At 48.0% G+C, this 20,516-nt stretch overlaps 1 protein-coding gene and 1 long non-coding RNA gene across 3 annotated transcripts in view; both read left to right on the forward strand.

The window, feature by feature from the left end:
• Nucleotides 1–212: 212 nt before the first annotated feature.
• Nucleotides 213–10,597, forward strand: LOC118588491. Its single transcript, XR_004945598.1, has 3 exons — nucleotides 213–547; nucleotides 9,418–9,645; nucleotides 10,564–10,597. It is a non-coding gene; the product is annotated as an uncharacterized LOC118588491 (long non-coding RNA).
• A 78-nt stretch (nucleotides 10,598–10,675) lies between these two features.
• The window catches only part of LOC118588492 (ATP-binding cassette sub-family A member 3), a 55,014-nt gene continuing 45,173 nt past the window's right edge, over nucleotides 10,676–20,516 (forward strand). Inside the window, exons 1-6 of one of the 2 annotated variants that reach the window (XM_036194823.1) lie at nucleotides 10,676–10,706; nucleotides 12,678–12,759; nucleotides 14,205–14,323; nucleotides 14,430–14,694; nucleotides 16,051–16,178; nucleotides 17,448–17,613. In XM_036194823.1, the coding sequence (XP_036050716.1) occupies nucleotides 14,270–14,323; nucleotides 14,430–14,694; nucleotides 16,051–16,178; nucleotides 17,448–17,613 (613 nt within the window). In that variant the 5' untranslated portion in view covers nucleotides 10,676–10,706; nucleotides 12,678–12,759; nucleotides 14,205–14,269. Of the gene's footprint in view, nucleotides 10,707–12,677; nucleotides 12,760–13,524; nucleotides 13,555–14,204; nucleotides 14,324–14,429; nucleotides 14,695–16,050; nucleotides 16,179–17,447; nucleotides 17,614–20,516 lie in introns of those variants that run through there. The other variant, XM_036194824.1, reaches the window with a different exon arrangement.

Raw genomic sequence — 20,516 nt, forward strand, 5'->3', positions numbered from 1 at the left:
GGACAGGGGCGTGCTGCAGGCTCAGCCGCGCGCCTGCGGACCCAAACCCGCAGGGGCAGGCCACCACGCACGCGCCGCACGGCCCCGCCCCGCCCCACCCCACCCGCACGCGCGCGCGCGCGCACCTCCTGGCGGGGCGACCTCCGTGGAGTACTGCGCAGACGCAGGATGGGGAATGGTGAACTCGGAGCGGGCGGAGCGCGACGTGGAGCGCCCTCTGTCGGAGCCGGGCAGCACGCGCGAGGCACTGCGCAGACGCTGAATCCAAAGCTTAGGCGAGGCCAAGGCGGCCGGGAGCAAACCCGGGGCACCTGCAGGGGCGGCCCACTGCGCACGCGCGGGCCGACGCGCCCCCTGGAGGAGCCGGAGCTTCCTGGTGCGTTCTTCCACCCGCGCCTGTCTCCGGTGCTTCCTCCCCGCTGGGCGGCCTGAGCTGTCAGCGCCGGCCGCTGCCGCCCCTGCGAGGCTGGCGCGGAACCGGGAATCTGAGGGAGGGAACCTGGCGAGAGAGCTCCTCCGGCCGCCGCCACCCTGGCGCTGAGGGTCGGTGAGTGCTCTAGGACCCGTCACTCGCGCTAGCTCCGGGGTCTGAGGTTTGCGGTCCTTGCCCGCGTCTCCACTCTGCCAGCGGGCAGCGCCCCAGCCTCGCGCCGGACCCTCCGCGCGTGTTGCTGCAGGTGTTGCTTTCGCGGCGTCCTCGAGCCTGGGTGTGTCCCCGCTATAGCGGGCCCGCTGGGAGCGCAGGAACCTGCTCAGACAGCCAGGGTCGTGATGGGGTCCATTGGGCGGGCCCGGCAGATGGACAGACAGCCGCCGCCCTCCGGCGCATTCCTGGTTTCGGGGTAGCAGGCCTGCCGAGTGCTCCCGGCGCACCACCCGGCCGGTGCTGCTGCGGGATGGGATTCTTCCCAGCATCAGAGTCCTTCAGGCTCCACCCTCTTCATTTTCACGAACTTCAGCAGCGTAGGGCTCAAAGGGTGCTTTGGTAGGGGTTGAAGTTGGCGAAGCCCCCCCCCCGTGTGCAGGGCAAGACAGGGAAGGGGGAACCACCGGTGTGGGCTGTGGTCCTACAGCAACTGTGCCCAGGGTCATGTGTTGGTGCTCTGAACTTCAGCCAGCCCCTAAGGGATAGGGTCGCCTTCTAAGCCTGGGTCCTGGGCAGATGGTCCTGGTGCTGCATGCTTGAGAGAGCCTGCTTTCCCTGTGTATGGCCCAGCCGGGCCTTGTCTTAGAGAGTATTTCTGTCTGCCCCGTTGCCTCCAGACCCGGCAGATTCTTGAATCATGGATAGGGACTTGGTGTTTGCACATCAGGAGCACTCGGGAAATGCCCCAGAATGAGTGACGGGGCTCTGTAGTAACAATGTGGAGACCCAGGCAAAGTTCAAGAAAACGAGTTCCACCCTTGTCTCCTAAGCAGCCTTATTTCGTTCAGAAAGTTTTGCTGTTGCCATTATTAAGCTTGAAAGACTGAGACCATTTTAGAGAGCTCGCCTCGTGGAAAATGGGGGAGGGGTAGGGAAAGAGAAAGATGGTAAAAGCGGATGCCATAGGAATCTCCCTCACCACATTGGTTTGAACTGAGCCCTTGAAAACAGCTAACCTTTTCCTCTAAGGTGCTGTACCAGCGATCTGGCCAAACAGCCTTTTGGAGCATAACAAAGTAGTTGTAGCTGTTTTAACAAGCCACTAGCTTTTCACATTATCTTGCCCAGGTAGTCTCGTGGAAACTACTTTGACTTAGTCTTAACTTAAGGCCTAACTTGGCCTTATGGAGTTTATGGTTTCTCCTCCAACCCTGCTCCTGGCAACTGGCAGGAGGCTCCTTTGCTACTGAGTCTGTCGAGAGCTCCATCCTAGAACTCTTAGGTATGCCTGTCACTCTTCTGATGGGCAAGGCTCCAGGCATGATTCTGAGTCACTAGAGATGGCCCCTGGTCTTAGAGATCTCACAGGAAACTGGCAGAACACAGAAACAGGACTGGCAAAATGGGTCGGTGGTGAGGGTGTTTGACAGGCAAACCGGACAGGTTGAGTTAGAGCCCTGGGACCCATGTGGTAGGAGGAGAGAGCCAGCTCCTTCAGGTTGTCCTTGCCCTCCATAGAGACACCATGGTGTAAGCATGCCCCCACCACAGCACAAAGAAAGAATTAAATAATGCAGTTTTCATTAAAGAATGAGGTGAGTGGCCAATGGCACCTCCAGAACAGCGGCCACAGGTGTCCAGAGGAGTGGTTTCCATCAGCAACAGGAGATCTAGACTGAGGCTGTGTCTAGAATGGCCCAGAGAAATGTTCCCGTGCCCAGACCAAAGCCCACTGTCTTCATGGGTAGACTTCAACATCAGACTCTGTCAGAAAACACCCCTAGAAGACTCTGCTTTACAGCTAAGAGGAAGAACTCCTGCTAACCGGAGACAGCATTACAGAGGGCCTGGCATCAAAGTAGGCCAGGAAATGTAAGGTTTCACCTGGTAATTCAAAGCAATATGCTGGGTGATAGATAGTCTAAGCAGACTAGAGTGCTGAAGGCCCATACTATGTGTGGAGAGAAGGGCCCGTGGGCCCATCCCTGCACTGATGCCCATACTATGTGTGGAGAGAAGGGCCCGTGGGCCCATCCCTGCACTGAGGCCTATACTATGTGTGGAGAGAAGGGCCCGTGGGCCCATCCCTGCACTGATGCCCATTCCCCTTGAATGGCACAAGGCCTGGAGTCAACAGGGCAGTAGTCACCTTTGCAGAAGCCATAATGTGCTCCTTGCTGCTTTGCTTGTTACAGAAGATCCATGGTTACCTCTCTGGGGACTCATGTTGCTTCATTACCTCATTCCCCATACCTAAGAAGGCAGAAAAGCTCGTTATCCAGGGAATGGGACAAAGGCTGTAGCATGGGAATTAGGCAGGAAAGCAAACAGCAGCATACGTTTTTGTAGAATTCTCTTCATTGAGCCTTCTTTGGGCCACATATTTGGCCTAAAATACATCCTGCCGATTCTCACCAAGAGCTCCTGTTCTAGGGAGACAGAGCAAGTAAGTAATGGTGAGTGTATGTTCCAAAAACTGCAGTTCTCTATCTACCTGGGCATGCAGAACCAATCACCCAATCTCAGACTTGGCTTCCTGGGGCTCTAAGACAGAGGCTCTGGCTTGCAGGCCTTGATCACCTCATCCACATAAGGACTGCTATGTAAGCAAGTCATCCCCATACACTTTCCTGGTGTATGCTCTATAGAAATAATTTGAGAGTGTCCGTATATAATTGGATGATAAATCCCAACAAATGAATCTAGAAATATAGATGAATATGGACCTTTTAAAGAGATACAAGGTGAGGCTAGGTGGTGGTGGTACACGCCGTTAATCCCAGCACTCGGGAGGCAGAGGCAAGTGAATCTTTGAGTTCAAGGCCAGCCTGGGCTACAGAGCGAGTTCCAGGACAGCCAGGGCTGCACAGAGAAACTGTGTCTCGAGAAACAAACAAACCAACAAAAGAGGTAAAAGTTAACATGATTAAATAACTTCCCACATTATTAGAACAAAAATTATAGCATAAGCATGCCTTGTAAAAATGGAAGCCACACGGTCAGACTCAGTCACTCAGGTGAAACCTAAGTCCTGGCATGTGGACATGCCAGTTCTCAGGCTCTTCATTTCAGTAGAACTTACAAATAAACATGATGCATATTGTATAGGCACAGATGCTGTGCTTCTGGGTCTGAGCTCATTTACCTGCCATGCAAATGTTCTGATTGATTTGGGCTGATGTGTGTTTGCAGGTAAAAAAATAAAAGATGCAAATTGTGGTCTTTGATGTTTTTTGGCATGTATCTGTATATGTGGCACCCATGTAGCAGCTGTGGCAGTATAATGTAATTATTAACTGTCTTATGCTCATCAGCTTTATATTGCTCTTACAAATACTTGAGGCAACTGTTTTTACAAAGGCTTATCTTGACTCATAGTTTTAGAGGTTTTGGCCCATGATCAATTGGCTCATAGCTCTGAGGCCTATAGTAAGGTGGGGAACAGGTGGTATACATGAAAGCTGCAGACATCATGGCTGGGTCCCAAAAGAGTTCTCAAAGGTGTTCCAGTGGTGTGAGACCTCCTACCAGGCCCCACCTATTAAAGTTCCTGCCAATAGTATTGAGCTAGGGACTCTGCTTTTCACATATGGGCCTTCAGGACATCTGTGTTCAGACACCCATGTTCACTAGGACTCTATTCTTTTTTTTTTTTTTTTTTTTTGGTTTTTCCAGACAGGGTTTCTCTGTGTAGCTTTGCGCCTTTCCTGGATCTTGCTTGGTAGATCAGGCTGGCCTCGAACTCACAAATATCGCCTGCCTCTGCCTCCCGAGTGCTGGGATTACAGGTGTGCGCCACCACCGCCCGGCTAGGACTCTATTCTTGGCATGAATTGTTTGAAAATTGTAATTCTCATATCTTGTCACCTTTTCCTTGAAGGGACAGGTTCGCATTTGGGGGTTTTGTGTGGGTGTGGGTTTTTTCACTGTGGGGGGTATACCCATAGGTGTGTGTGTGTGTGTGTGTGTGTGTGTGTAGGGGGGGAACAGAGGTCAACATTAGTGGCTCCCCCTTTTGCTCTCCACATTATTTCTGAGACAGGCTCTTTCACTGAACCTGGAGCACATTAGTTTGGCAGGATTGGCTGGCCAGCCAGCTCCAGCAGTTTCTTGCCACTCTACCTCCTCTTCTGCACTGGCTCCCACTACAGCACTGGGGCTGCAGACACACATCCCCATGCCCAGCTTTTCAAATAGGTGCTGGGGATTTGAACTCAGGTCCTTCTGCTTACATAACAGGTAGTTTACTCAATAACATCTCCTCAGCCTGAAAGTGTTTGTTTCTTTCTTAAAGATTTATTTTTAATTTTAATGTGTGAATGTTTGTCTATATGTGTGTATGTATATGCATGATATATGTGTAGACCTGGTGCCCATGGAAGCCAGCAACAGACATCAGACCCCCTAGAACTAGTTACAGAACATGTGAGCTGCCGCATGGGTGTAGGGACCAAACCTGGTCCTCTGCAAGAGCAATCACCACTCCTAACTGCTGAACCATCTCTCTGCCAATTTCACACACTGTTGCAGTTATTTGTTATTTAAAAAATTTAAAGATCCCTAGGATTGGAAATTTCAGGAAAGAAATCCGTAACTCTCTTAAAATCCCCCAGTAACTCCTGCGCTAACCAGTGAACTCTGAAAGTGCTTATCATCATTTCCCAGATAACTACAAAATTTTGTAAAGCTTTGGTTAGTCTCTGTTAAACTTTTTATTACACTTGTTTGTTTATTGTGTGTGTGTGTCTGTGCACGCCTGTACACATATGTGCAGGGAGATCAAAGGACAACTTATGAGAGTTGATTCTCTCCTTGTGGTTTCTAGGAATTGAGCAGGTCACCAGGGGTAAAGCAAGCATCTTTACATACTGTGCCATCTCACTGGCTCTGTCTCTTTTTAAAAACCACATCCATCATACCTCTTCTTCTTCTTCTTCTTCTTCTTCTTCTTCTTCTTCTTCTTCTTCTTCTTCTTCTTCTCCTCCTCCTCCTCCTCCTCCTCCTCCTCCTCCTCCTCCTCCCCCCCCCTCCTCCTCCTCCTCCTTCTTTTTGGTTTTTCAAGACAGGGTTTCTCTGTGTAGTTTTGGTGCCTGTCCTGGATCTCACTCTGTAGACCAGGCTGACCTCGAACTCACAGAGATCTGCCTGGCTCTGCCTAACGATTGCTGGGATTAAAGGCATATGTGCCATCGCCACCTGGCCCTCATGTTACCTTTAAAAAAAAAAAAAAAAACCTTGAGGGCTGGAAAGATGCCTAAGAGGTTAAGAGTACTGGCTGCTCTTCTAGAGGTCCTGAGTTCAATTCCCAGCACCCACATGATGGCTCACAACCATCTATAATGAGATCTGGTACCCATTTCTGGCCTTCAGGCATACATGCAGACAAAATACCATTTAGATAATAATTTTAAAAAATGACATCTTGAAACATATGAACTTTATGTCTGAGATGCTTAAATAAATCCTGAGAGAGGCCCCACCACCACCCGTGTTATAGACTCTTCATCAGGATCCACAGCCACTGCCTCACAACTGGCCAAACCAGAGTCTACCTTGTATTAAATATTCATGAAGGTTTTTCTTATTTTAGAGAATATAAGAAAGTTGCTCACTATTCCTCTATTGTCATGTACTGTCTTGTTCACCCCACTTGAAAACAACTCGTAAGGTTCACAGATGAGGGGCATACCCTAAAAATTTGCCTGTTATTCTCCATTTTATTTTGTAATACGTACTCCATCTGCAGAAGCATTGCACTTGACATTTTCCAATGTTTAAATAGCCTCAGAAAAAGACCATGAACAAAAGTAGTAGTAGAAGGAAGCCACATGTGCTCCAGCAGCTGGAATGTACCCTTAACTCTCTTAGGCAGAGGCCAAAGCCTTGTGTCTGCTGGGCATGGTGGCACATGGTTTAATGCTGGTGCTTGGAAGGCAGAGGCAGGTGGATGTTAGGATTCTGCTCTCATTCCTCGGGGTCTGGCGTCTGTGAGTTTGAGACTAGCCTGGTCTACATAGTGAGTTCTACCAACCAGGGCTACATACTAGACAGACCCTGTCTTTGAAAAAAACATTAAAAAAAAATAAGCCTTGGGGTCTGCTTTCATCTCCATCTCATTGTCTGCTGCTACCAGGCTCGTGTCCATGCTCAGGTTTCACGGTAGCTGTTTTTTCCAAAATTTCCTTTCATCTTTCCGTGGTCATGCAGCAATGAAGCAACTTGAGCACCGTGGTCCCCCAGCCCTCTGTCTGTCTCACTTGCTCTCCACACATCCAGTTCACCCCTGTCTACTCCAGGATTTGGATACTGTCTGTGGTGGTTTGGATGAGAACAGCCCCTAGGTCCTGGGGGCACTACTGGAACGGGTTAGGAAGCACGCCCAATGGAGTAGGTGTGCTCTTGTTGGAGGAAGTGGGTGGGCTTTGAGGTTTCAGAAGCTCAAGCTAGGCCCAGTGGGTCACTCTTTCTTCTACTGCCTGCTGATACAGATGTAGAGCTCTTCTTGGCCCCTTCTCTGGCACCATGTCTGCCTGTGTGCTACTGTGAAGACAGTGGACTAGACCTCTGAACTGTAAGCCAGTCCCAATTAAACGTTTTCCTTTATAAGAGTTGCCGTGTCATGGTGTCTCTTCACAGCAATGCGAAACCTCACTAAACTGTCTTAGCTTAATTTCCAAGTTTTAAAAGAGTTAAGCATTTACAGACTGTAAGCTGTAAGAGCATTATTGTGTCCATTAGTAAATCCTTAGCATGTTGTACAAATACCCATCACAGTAAGCATTTAGCAAATGTTTGTTGAACGAATCAATGTCTGTGTATCCCAAACAGCTACAGATTCTGTCAGCAAATATTAATTAAGTACATTCAGTATGGATATACATAGATAAACCTTTGGTCCTGGCTGGCTGCTGAGAATTCTCTAGATTGATAATAAAATACTTTCCTAAAAGCATCTCAAGTAGGGCAAAGCAGTAGGAACTGAAGGCAGAGCCCTAAGTGTGGCCAGTACTGCCCACCAGGACACCTTTGTGTCACACATCTACATAGGGTGTGAAGCACCATGATCATCAGCTCTCTGAGCAACCTCAACAGGCCTATTTATGGCTTTATGAAGGTTCCTTTCTTCTCAAGGCCTGTGACTCCCTGAAGGAGATGCACCAGTGCTAGGGACATGACAGACACATTGCACAAAGGGTTTTCTGCTTGACACCAGGTCCCTGCTGAGTTTTACTAGCCCCTGTCCCCCCAGACAAGGTTTCTCTGTGTAGCTTTGAAGCCTGTCCTGGATCTCGCTCTGTAGACCAGGCTAGCCTTGAACTAGAGATCCTCCTGCCTCTGCCTCCCAAGTCTGGGATTAAAGGCGTGTGCCACCACTGCCCAGTGAGTTTTACTAGTTTGAAGGCTCCAAAGCACCCTCTCCAAAGCATTGACACTGCTTTGCTCCATACTTGCAGATATTTATATGGCACAAAGAAATCACCTGACAGGGCTCAGTGTAGCTACCATGGTATCTTAGTGGTGGAGCCCTTGCCTGGTGTGAATGAGGCACTGGTTTCAATCCTGGCACGATTGGGACTCTTCTAGCTTGCTGCTGAGCAGAGGCACCACAGTGCTCATGGACTGGCAGAACCCATAGTCCCTAAGCTAAGAGCAGTTGTGAGAAAGACCATTCAACAGGACTCCTATGATCTGCCAACAGAGTTCTCAGAATCCATTTGATTGTTCACTTCGAATACAAGCATTGAAATACTTACTGCCTTGTGCAATGTTTGATATTTTAACTGGAAACAAACAAGCCTTTGGGGGTGTGGGGGCTGCCTTCCCTTTCTGATGGTTTCCTCAAGGAGCAAACTGAGCCCTCTTGAGTGGGACATTCTGAGAGGATTCTTGCAGGGGGTGGGGGGGGCTAAAGTGACCAAGTGTTGGTGTTTGCCTTAGAGTAGCTGGCAGTTGTTCCCTCCCCTGAGGTTAGTCTCAGATCTCAGCCATCACCACTCCTGAGTACACTTCAGTGGCACTGAAGTGTTAAGTGGGTGAAGGAACCTTAACTTCCTTCCCTTGCGTACACTGGCTTTCGTAACCAAAAAGTGTTCCAGGTGTTGTAATTCCAGGATCTCCTCCTTTAAATGCCTTTGCTCAAACACAGCATGCATAAGTGCAACTGTAGCCTAAGCTGAGACCTCAGATAAGGCTTAGCAGGGACAAAGCAGTAAGCAGGGTATGGGGGGACGGGACCAAATTGCTGAAGAGGTGGTGGGGTGACGCTAATGTTGCATTCTAGGAGCGATATAGAAAGTGTTAGAAGGCTGTTCACTGTGTCTGGAGTGTGTGTGTGTGTGTGTGTGTGTGTGTGTGTGTGTGTGTGTGTGTGTAAATATGGAATGTATACATAGTAGATATCCTATATATAAAAGGTAAAGGTATACAGGGGCTCAGAGCTCAGATTTAGAGGCTAAGACAGGCCAAGGGTTAAGTGCTAACACAGCTTACTTGCAGTTGGGTCTTGGCTGGTACCTCCTTTTGGTCGCCATCTGTCAAGGACGATAATACTAGGAACCTGAGCCATGTTAGGAGGCCGTCATCATAAAGTGCCAGGCGCCACTCTAAATATGCATACTGTAAATCTGTACCTCTCCATTGTCAGAGCAGTTCTGTTCTAGTAGTGTCCTCTTGTGTGTTGCTGGGGGTTAAACCAGGCTCCTGTGAATATTGGGCAGGTGCTCTTCCACTGATCTACATTCCCTAGTCCCTAGGAGACATACTCAGAACACATTTTGCTCTCCTACTTTCTAATTTGGTAAACAGTGTTTTGTGGTTATTTTTCAAATTAGGCTTAAGCACCCTTCGTCTACCCAAAGGTGCCAGAGAGTCATGCCTGTGAGCCCCAGGTCCCTCCAGATGTCCCTCGAGATTTCAGCATTCCTGCTCCCTAGGGCTGCTGCTTCTCTCCAGGGGCCCACTGCTTCCACCCCAGAGTCATCTGTGTAGTACTGCTGCCACAGGCCACTTCCCCTGGAACCTTGGAGGAACACCTTCAGCCAGCCTTTCCTGGGACTAAGGTCAGTCTCTGGTGCTGCCCCTGCAGTCTGCTGAGCTGTGTAAACTGTGTCCTTTGCTGCTCTGGGCCCGAGAGGAATCGGAATAAGCAAGAGAGTGTTTATATTCTTGGACAATAGCCAAAAAATGCAACCATCTACTTCTTTAAACCGATTATTTTATTTCCTTTTTGAAAGGGGGGTCTCATGTAGCTCAGGCTGGCCTTGAACTTACTGTGTAGTGGAGGAGGTTGAACTTGAGATTACAGGCATTTGCCATCATGCTTAGTTTTTACAGTGTTTGGGATTAAGCCCTGAGTGCTCTGCATGCTTGCTAACCATGCTACATCCTGAGCCCCAGAGCCTTTCTGAACTATGGCCTTTTTATATCCCTTTCTGGTGGAGGGAGAAAGTTCGTCTCAGTCAAACTAGTTTCTGGTCTGGACTGGCTTTGACCAGAGCCACCTGGTCCCCCTTTCAGTTGGACTGTTTATGGAACCCTGGGATGGTGAAATCACTCAGTGAGTAAAGGCACTGCTGTTAAACACGATCACCTGAGTTTGATCTCCAGAGCCGGCATAGAAGGAAATGATCGACTCCCTAAGTAGTCTTTGATCTACTCCCTCAAGCAACACACACAGAATAAATAACTAAAAATGTATTAACATTAAAAAATTTAAGGGATTGGGGATTTAGCTCAGTGGTAGAGAGCTTACCTAGCAAGCACGAGGCCCTGGGTTCGGTCCTCAGCTCTGAAAAAAAAGACAAAATAACAAAAAAATTTTTTTTAAATAACCACGGGCCTTAACAGATGTCATTCTATCACTGCTCCTTTACTGATCATCTATAGTTTAAGATGATTTAAGACTTTGTTGTTGTTTTTTTTTTAAGATTTATTTATTTATTATGCATACAGTGTTCTGTCTGCACATATCCCCGCAGGCCAGAAGAGGGCGCCAGATCTCACTACAGATGGTTGTGAACCACTATGTGGTTGCTGGGAATTGAACTCCAGACCTTTGGAAGAGCAAGGAGCGTTCTTAACCTCTGAGCCATCTCTCCAGCCCCTATTTAAGACTTTATTGGTAGGTGTTTTTATTTACTGTTGTTTGGGTTTTGGTGGTTGGTAGTGGTAGGTTTCTTTTGGTTTTGTTTGTTTGTTTGTTTGTTTGTTTGTTTAGACAGAGTCTCATTGGCATGAGATTCAGAGATCTATGCGTTTCTGTCTCCATCTCTTAAGTGCTGAAAACTCCACCTGGCCTGGTGGAGTTTTTATTTTTGTTTTTTTGGTGTTTTGAGACAGGGTTTCTCTGTGTAGCCCTGGCCTTCCTGGAACTCACTCTGTAGATGAGGCTGGCCTTGAACACAGAGATCCACCTCCCTCTGCCTCCCAAGTGCTGGGATTAAAGGTATGTGCCACTATGGCCAGCTTTGGTGTTTTTTGTTTTTGTTTTTGTTTTTTTGGTTTTTCGAGACAGGGTTTCTCTGTAGCTTTGGAGCCTGTCCTGTACTAGCTCTGTAGCCCAGGCTGGCCTCAAACTCACAGAGATCCACCTGCCTCTGCCTCCTGAGTGCTGGGATTAAAGGCATGGGCCACCACCACCCGGCCCCGGCTTTGGTGTTTTAAAAATACAATCATTCTAAATTAATGTATTTAAAATATATATGTACTTATTTATCTACTTGTTTTTGTGGGTAGAACTCCCAACTCATACAAGCTACACAGACAAACTGCTGCCTGCAGCCCTTACAAATTAAAATTATAAAAGTTTTGAGATTAATTAATTTATTAAGTTGCCAATTAATGACGCTTTGTATTGTCATAGCTTTTTCACCTGTTAGTCCTTCCTGTCATTAAAATCATATTCTAAAGTGGGTGTGGTGGCTCATGCCTCACTCAGAAGGCTGATACCATAATTCTGAGGCCAACCTGAGCTAAACGCAAGACTCTGTCACAAAAACAATCCATATTTTAAGTCCATCTGTGAGATCCTCTACCACCCACACTGCATAAATTCTGAGCTTATGTTTTAAGAAGGCAAAATGTTTAGTTTTTAATTTTTGTTTGTTTGGTTGGTGTTGGTTTTTTGAGACAGGGTTTCCCTGTGTAGCTTTGCGCCTTTCCTGGAACTCACACTGTAGACCAGGCTGGCCTCGAACTCACAGAGATCCGCCTGGCTCTACCTTCCGAGTGCTGGGATTAAAGGCATGCACCACCACCACCCGGCAAGATGTTTAGTTTTTAAAATAAGGTTTTTTGGATTTCTCTCTCTCTTTTTTAAATTATGTGTCTGTGAGAGTATGTGCACTTGAGTGCAGTGCCCACAGAGGCTCCAGGTATTATTAGATCCCCTGTACTGGAGTCAAGGCAGTTGTAAGCTGCCTGATGTACATGCTGGGGATCGAACTCGGTCCTCTCCAAGAGCAGTATGTAGTCTTAACCTCCAAGCCATCTCTCCAGCCCTAAAAAGATTCTTTATAGAAATTATTTTTAACCTTAAAAGTAAAAACAGGGATTTTTTTTTTTTTTTTTTTTGGTTTTGGTTTTGGTTTTTTGTTTTGGGGTTTTGTTTGTTTGTTTCAAGACAGAATTTCTATGTGTAGCCTTGGCTGTTCTGGAACTCACTCTGTAGACCACAGGCTGGCCTCGAACTCACAGAGATCTGCCTGCCTCTGCCTCCCAAGTGCTGGGATTAAAAGAATGCACCACCACTGCCCAGCTTGGGTTTCTTTAAAACAAACAAACAAACAGAAACCCTCTTTATCCCATAGACTCTAGTCTCCAGCTACTCATGTTAGAAGCATGTTAGCTTTGCTCATTAATGAGTGATTCAGGAATTATCTATATACCCTGTTTTGCCTTCATCTGACTAAGAATTGGTGTTTGATTAGTACTAGCCATGAACAAAGAGCTGGTTGACTAAACTAAACTCTCCCTGTGAGTCACCAAGGCTTTTCCCCACTTGGAGACTCTGAACGGGGAAGGGCTTCTCTGCCTGAAGCTCTCAGGAACTTGCTGCTCTCTCCCTTCCTTCCTTGTGGATCTTCACCTCTAGACCGCCAAGCCTTCAGTTTGCTGAATGGGACCCTCCTGACGTGGGTGTTGCTGGCTTTATCTCTGACCACCTACTTCCCCAGGTTAGCAGCTCAATGTTTCTGCTTCTGATAGCTGAAATTCAATAACATTTGTCTAAATGGACAGCCTTCATAAATGTTGTTTTTGCTATCCCTTGTGTTTGATAAACTCTTTGCAGATTTTTCCTCTAATTTTGGGTGCCAGAATTAAATGTTACATTTATGCTTAATACAGGAGAGACACTTTTAGGATGTGTTTTCTTATGCCCAGTATGATGGCATGTGCCTATAATTCTGTCAGGAGGCTGAAGCAGAGGATCACTAGGAGTCGAGAGCAGCCTGGGGCTACCTAGTGAGTCTGAGACCAGCCTGAGCTCCATAGCAAGCTCCTCCATGTCTCAGTAAGGGAGTGTGAGTGAGAAAGGGGTTGGTCATGTGTAGTGAAGACTTGGGTTCCAGTATAGCAACAGGAAAAAATGGCCTTTGGATTCAAGAGGGAATGACTGGTCACTTACACAGCTACTGACCCATTGGGCTCCCAGGTCAGCAAGGCCACTGAAGGCCCCTAGGCCTCTGCTTTTCCCTTCCTCCCCACAGTCCTCTCAACTCTTAAAAACTACCTGTAGCCAGGACACTGAGTTGAGTTTTCTTTTTAGTTGATTATTTTAGTGTACATGTACACACATGTCATGGTACATGTGTGGGAGTCAGGGTCACTTTCAGGAGTCAGTTCTCTCCTTCCACTTTTCCCTGTGTCCCAGGAACCAAACTCTGGTGTCCAGCTTGGCTGGCTGCAAGCACTTTTACCTGCTAAACCACCTCTCCAGCCTTGGATTTTCTTTTACTAGTTCTGATTTGGTAAGTAAAAAGCAATATTTTGAGATTAAATGGGACATGCATAACAACTAAAGCATCTGAATAATAATAATACCCCAACAACAGTTGCAGAGCACATAAAAATCTTACTGTGGCCGGGCGGTGGTGGCGCACGCCTTTAATCCCAGTACTCGGGAGGACGAGGCAGGCGGATCTCTGTGAGTTCGAGGCCAGCCTGGTCTACAGAGCTAGTCCAGGACAGGCTCCAAAGCTACAGAGAAACCCTGTCTCGAAAAAAAAAAATTCAAAATCTTACTGTGAGGTGGGCGAGAGAGCTCAGTGGGTAAAGGTGTTTGCCTCCAAGCCTGATGACCTGAGTTTGATCCTCAAAACCCACACTGTGGAAAGGAGAGGACAACCTCCAACAAGTTGTCCTCTGACCTTCACACGTACACTGTGGCACTCACAATGTGCACACATGCGTACACACAAAAATAACTAAATGTGTTGTCGGAAAACATGGCAGCTGCCCCGAAGCGTGTGCGTGCTTACTGGACATGATGGGGTTTGCAGCATCAGGATGGCATGCTTCAAAGGGAGTGTTTAGGATTAAGTGGCAGAAAGGAGGGTGGGAAATATGGAGGGGAAGAGCTCATATCAGTTCCCAAGGCAACCGTGGTCTGTGTTTTCAGAGCACTTTAGTTTTCCGTCTAAGCCTTTGGTCTGCGGTTGGTGTTGGCACTGTGCCTACAGGAAGATGGCAGTGCTGAGGCAGCTGGCGCTCCTGCTCTGGAAGAACTATACTCTGAAGGTGAGTCCAGGCCTGAGGAAGGGCAGCCGTCGTCTAGTCGATGCCCCGGAAAGCCCTCAAGGATGGTGCACTTGCCCCTGTCAACAGGGTGGTCTTTGTCTTGTAGAAGCGGAAGGTTCTAGTGACAGTCTTGGAACTCCTCCTGCCCCTACTGTTTTCTGGGATCCTGATTTGGCTTCGCTTGAAGATCCAGTCAGAGAATGTGCCCAATGCCACAGTTTACCAGGGCCAGTCCATCCAGCAGCTGCCCCTGTTCTTCTCCTTCCCGCCACCTGAGGATAGCTGGGAACTCGTCTACATCCCTTCGCACAGCGATGCTGCCAGGGCCATCACAGAGACGGTGAAAAGGGAACTCGTGATCAACATGCGAGGTGAGAGACCCGGGGTGAGCAGGGCTCTTCTTGTGGTTTAGTTCTCTGGGACAATGTTGCCTCTAGTTATACGGAGAATTCAGACTCCAGACGCAGGAAAAGCTGGGTCCACACTCAGCAACCCATCCTGTTGGCTGTATGTCTTTATCAACCCCTGGGCTACCTAATCTCAGTATAAAATGAGGCTCAAGAGCCTGACCGCCCATCTGTCCAATGCTGAGGGGACCAATGGAAAAACCTAAGGCAGTATTGGTCATATCAGGCACCACAGTCACACCTACTGATAACAGGGGCAGCTGGGTGGACTCAGTCCAGGAAAGCCGTTTAATTCTGGGAGAAGAGCACAGTTTGAATACATAGTACAAACAGCCTTCCTGGGATGGGTTTCAGGGGCAGTTCTGAATAAAGCCACAGGAGGCCTGTGGAGGGAACACACATACACACACACACACACACACACACACACACACACACACACACACACACACACACACTGGTAGTGTGTGCTAGCCTTCTTTTCTCCATCTTTGCTTTCAAGATAAACCTATTGTCCCTTTCCCTCTTGCTGATGGCACAGACCTCCTCTAGTTTGATTTACCCCACCAAGTGATTACAGTAAAGCCCTGTATATAAAAGGAGGCCAGGGCACAGAGGTCATTGGAGGAACTCCAATTTTTAAAGCTTGCCATGCTGGGCATAGTAGCGCACACCTTTAATCCCAGCACTCAGGAGACAGAGGCAGGTTGAGTTCTGTAAGTTTGAGGCCAGCTTGGTCTGCAGAGTGAGTTCCAGGGCAGCCAAGGTTACACAGAGAAACCTTGTTTTAAAAATAAATTAAAGGGTTGGTGATTTAGCTCAGTGGTAGAGTGCTGGATTCGATCCTCAGATCCAAAAATAAATTAATTAAATTAATTAATTAAATAGGGGGGCAGGAGGAGGGATGACAGGAATCCGTGGCGATATATAAAATTAAATCAAATCATAAAATTTTAAAAATACAATAAAAAAAGAAAAAAAAAGAAAGGCTTGCCATGCTCAGGAGAGAGAGTTGGGGTGGGGAGAACAGAACACTGCTGCTGTGGACTGTAGCCCCTGGCCCTGTTAGTTTTCTGTGACTTGGCCCTGCTGCCAGCCTGGTATCTCAGCCTGCTTCAAACTGCAACAGGAAGACTAGGTGCTGTCCAGGGCTTAGCTCTGCCTGGGCAGTTCTGCTGTCTGCCCACTCCAGTCTGGAGGGTTTCCGAGCTCTCGACAGCCTTGTCAGTATGCTCTTTTATCAGAAGTGTCCTGGCATTCCCAGGCTTTTCAAGGACCAGGACCGATTGGGCAATGTGTGGTTTGTTGCTTTGTCCACAGTGCATGGCTTTTCCTCTGAGAAGGACTTCGAGGACTACATTCGGTATGACAACCGCTCCTCCAACGTGCTGGCAGCTGTGGTATTTGAGCACACCTTCAACCACAGCAAGGACCCCCTGCCACTGGCGGTGAGACTTTGACCCCTGCCCCCCTACACACACACACACACACACACACACACACACACACACACACACACACACAGAGTGCTGGTCCTCAGTGTCCCTCACAACTCCATACACTTGCAAATATGGATTCTTTTCCTTAACCTCCACCTGCCTAAGAGTAAACATTAAACTAGCCCTTAGGACCAGTATACTAATCAGTCCCTACTGAAGGAGCTTGGTGATATTAACCTGTCAATCCAGAACAGTTTTTAAAAACCTACCAGCCCATGAACAATCACTTAATTTCTGGACTTTATAAAAGTTCTCTGGGCCTCTTTAGATAAAATCAACTAGGATAAGGAAGAAAATAGTAGGTGTTTGGGATTTAAATATGTCCAAAAACTTAATAGAAGAAGTTCTTTGCTTTTTAGATGGTTTTAAAATTGAGCAGCTGGTAGGGTGGTGATGGCGGCACATGCCTTTAATCCCAGCACTTCGGAGGAAGAGGCAGGTGGATCTCTGAGTTCAAGGCCAGCCTGGTCTATGAAGCAGGTTCTAGGACAGCCAGAGCTACACAGAGAAACCCTGTCTTGGGGGGTAGGGGGGGATTGAGCAACTGTCTCACATGTTGATGGTTGCCTTCCATTGATCCTGCATATGTGGCATTGAAAATATGGTATTGCTGGGCATGGTGTGTGCCTTTAATCCCAGCACTTGAGAGACAGAGGCAGATGTATATCTGTGTGTTCAAGACCATCCTGGTCAACATAGCAAGCTCTGGGCAAGCCAAATATATACAGTGAGACCCTCTCTCAAAAAAAAAAAAAAAAAGTATTTATGTTGCTAGGTGACAAAGAGAAGTAGCTGCAACATTCCAAAAGTACCCCCTTATGTCCCTCTGTCCCTGCTGGGAGAAATAACTCCCTCTGGGTTTGGAGAGATGGCTCAGCAGTTAAGAGCACTGGCTGCTCTTCTGGAGCACCCAGATTGAATTCCCAGCACCCACATGACAGCTCACAACTGTCTGTAACTACAGTTCCAGAGAACCCAACACTCTCACACAGACATAAATTCAGGCAAAACACCAATGCACATTAAATAAAAATAAATAAATCATTTAAAAAAAAAAAAGAATGTCTCCCTCTGATGTTTTGAGGCAGCTGGGTTAATTTCAGGGCAGGGCATGGTAAGCGTCTGGTGACACCATCCTGGTAAGGAAATGCACCATCATGGCACTCAGGCATCTACTCTTCAGTCTGAAACTGTTGGTTTTCTTTTCTGTTTCTACAGGTGAAATACCACCTACGCTTCAGTTACACACGAAGAAATTACATGTGGACCCAAAAAGGAAATAATTTTCTAAGAGAGACTGAAGGCTGGCACACCACTTCTCTTTTTCCACTTTTCCCAAGCCCAGGGCCAAGAGAACCTTTATCAGCTGATGGCGGTGAACCAGGTGAGAAACACTCTTGGGGGCCATATTCCTAGCCCTAGATTGCTAATTTCTGATGATTGTGATGATTGCCGGGTGGTGGTGGCAGCGGCGCACGCACGCCTGTAATCCCAGCACTCAGCACTCAGAGTCTAGGATGGGCTCCAAAACTACAGAGAAACCCTGTCTCGAAAAACAAAACAAAACCAAACAAAAAATGTTGGAGGGAGGAGGTGGTTGAGACAGGGTTTCTCTGTGTAACCCTGGCTGTCCTGGAGCTCACTCTGTAGACCAGGCTGGCCTCGAACTCACAGAGATCTGCCTGCATCTGCCTCCTGAGTGCTGAGATTAAAGGTGTGCACCACCACTGCTTGGCCAAGAAATTCTTTTTATAAATTTCTCAATTGTGAAGGAAAAAAAACACCCAATAAAACTGGCTCCTTGGGGTTGGGCCTTTAGCTCAGTGGTAGAGTGCTTGCCTAGCAAGCAGAAGGCCCTGGGTTCGATCCTCAGCTCAAAAACAACAAAACTGGCTCCTACAGAGTAGGTGTAAGCCTTAGGACTATAGCATCCCTCCCCCACTTCAGAAGACATGTGCCCTTGAATGAAACATTTATTACTCAGGTTTTCAAAAGCCTCATTTTGATCAACTCCTTCAGGCTTGTTTTTATACCTCCCTTCCCTGGCCTTCTCTGTGTTTGGTTTTCTCCCATTTTGAAAGTCTGCAGATTCTTGATTTAACTCAGTAACCTGCACAGAAGTTCTTGTTGGCTATTCCGATTCCGTCTAGGCATACTGTGGTCTGTGTGGTAGAGCTTCCATCTGCGGTTCACATGTTTGTCTGTTTTGAAGCACAGGCACATCTTGGGCACAAGCTAGAGAGAGAGAAGATGAGGCTAGGGCCAATGATCCAGGGTGAGAGATAGCCCAGTCCAACCAAGGCTGGTAGAAATCCAGAAGTTCTGGAGAACAGTCTTCTACAGGTCTCTCTGGGGATGGAGCAAGACTCAGAATGTCCAGCTGACAGGCAGGAGGCTCCAACCAGCAGCAGTTAGAGATGCCTACCACTGGTTCTAGGACCCATCCTAAGGCTAATGCTCTAGGTTGGGGATTTAAATCTGGAAAATGAACTAAACTGAACAAGTAGGGGTATGGGGTTAGAGGGGTCCACACAAGTAAGTAGACCTGGGGCTCAGGAGGGGCTGCAGCCAGCTATCACACCAGTAACCCACGTCAACCAGCTGGGTGTGCTGGCTGACAGAGCAGCCATGCAGTTCCTCAAGCCTGTCTTGTTTCCTGAAAGCAATAGAAAAATATCTCTTAAGCCAAGAACGGTGGTACATACCTTGAATCCCAGTACTTGGGAGGCAGAGACGGGCAGATTTCTATGAGTCAGAGGTCAACCTGCTCCACATAGTAAGTTCCAGGACAGCAAAGAGATCCTGTCTCAAAAACAAACAAACAAAAAGCCTGGGTCTGGAGAGATGCTCAGAGGTGAAGAACACTGGCTGGTGTTCCGGAGGACAGGGTAAACACCCAGCACCCACATGGTGTCTGATAACTATCAGTAGCTCCAGTTCTAGAGCCCAATGTCCTCTGGCCTCTGCAGATACCGAGCAATCATGTGATGCACAGACATACATGCAGGCAAAATACCCACAAACATCAAGTAATTTTTAAGAAAAAAATTAAATCTTAGAGGAAAAGACTGACAGATATCAGTATGTGCAAACTCAAAAAATTGCCCCAAAAGAAAAGCCCTGTGACCAATAGGAGAGTAGAAGAACATTTGCAGCAGTTGACAAAGGGAAGGTTTTATAAACCAGGCGTGGTTGTCCAAACCTGTGAAAGACATCCCAAGTTGTTTAACAGTCTGTGAGAGCCTGCAGAAGTAGATGGGGTCACAGCACCACCCGTGGCAGAAGTAGATGGGGGGGTTACAGCACCACCCGTGGCAGAAGTAGATGGGGGGGTTACAGCACCACCCGTGGCAGAAGTAGATGGGGTCACAGCACCACCCGTGGCAGAAGTAGATGGGGTCACAGCACCACCCGTGGCAGAAGTAGATGGGGGGGTCACAGCACTACCTGTGGCAGAAGTAGATGGGGTCCCAGCACCACCCGTGGCAGAAGTAGATGGGGGGGTCCCAGCACCACCCGTGGCAGAAGTAGATGGGGGGGTTACAGTACCACCCATGGCAGAAGTAGATGGGGTCACAGCACCACCCGTGGCAGAAGTAGATGGGGGTCACAGCACCACCCGTGGCAGAAGTAGATGGGGTCCCAGCACCACCCGTGGCAGAAGTAGATGGGGGGGGTCCCACCTGTGGCAGAAGTAGATGGGGGGGGCCCACCTGTGGCAGAAGTAGATGGGGGGCGGGGTCCCAGCACCACCCGTGGCAGAAGTAGATGGGGGGGGGGTCCCAGCACCACCCGTGGCAGAAGTAGATGGGGGGGGTCCCACCCGTGGCATTCTCATCCCGCCTGGGCCCCAGACACCCACGCCGTAGGCTTACTGACAACATCCTGATAAGTATGACCCCCAGGGATGATGAAATGAATAAGCTAAGAGCACTGACTGCTCTTCAGAAGACCCAGGTTTGATCCCAGTACCGGGCAGCTAACAGTCTTATGTAACTCCTGGTTCAATTGACTAGGCACATACATGGTACACAGACATATATGCCACAAAACACCCATTCATGTAAACATTTTTTCTAAAAAGAACGTCCCACAGAGTACTCTAAAAGAACAAGATAACCCACAACACAATATTTTCCATGGTTTGACTTACCATCACAAACATTCCTCCAGTGGGAAAGTGGTAGATTACAGAGTGATGACATTATGCCTTAGACCAGTGGTTCTCAACCTTCCTAATGCCGAGACCCTTTAGTACAGTTCCTCAGGTTGTGACTCCCAACCACA

This window comes from Onychomys torridus, chromosome 8 (genome assembly GCF_903995425.1).
Source record: "Onychomys torridus chromosome 8, mOncTor1.1, whole genome shotgun sequence".
Taxonomy (NCBI): Eukaryota; Metazoa; Chordata; class Mammalia; order Rodentia; family Cricetidae; genus Onychomys; species Onychomys torridus.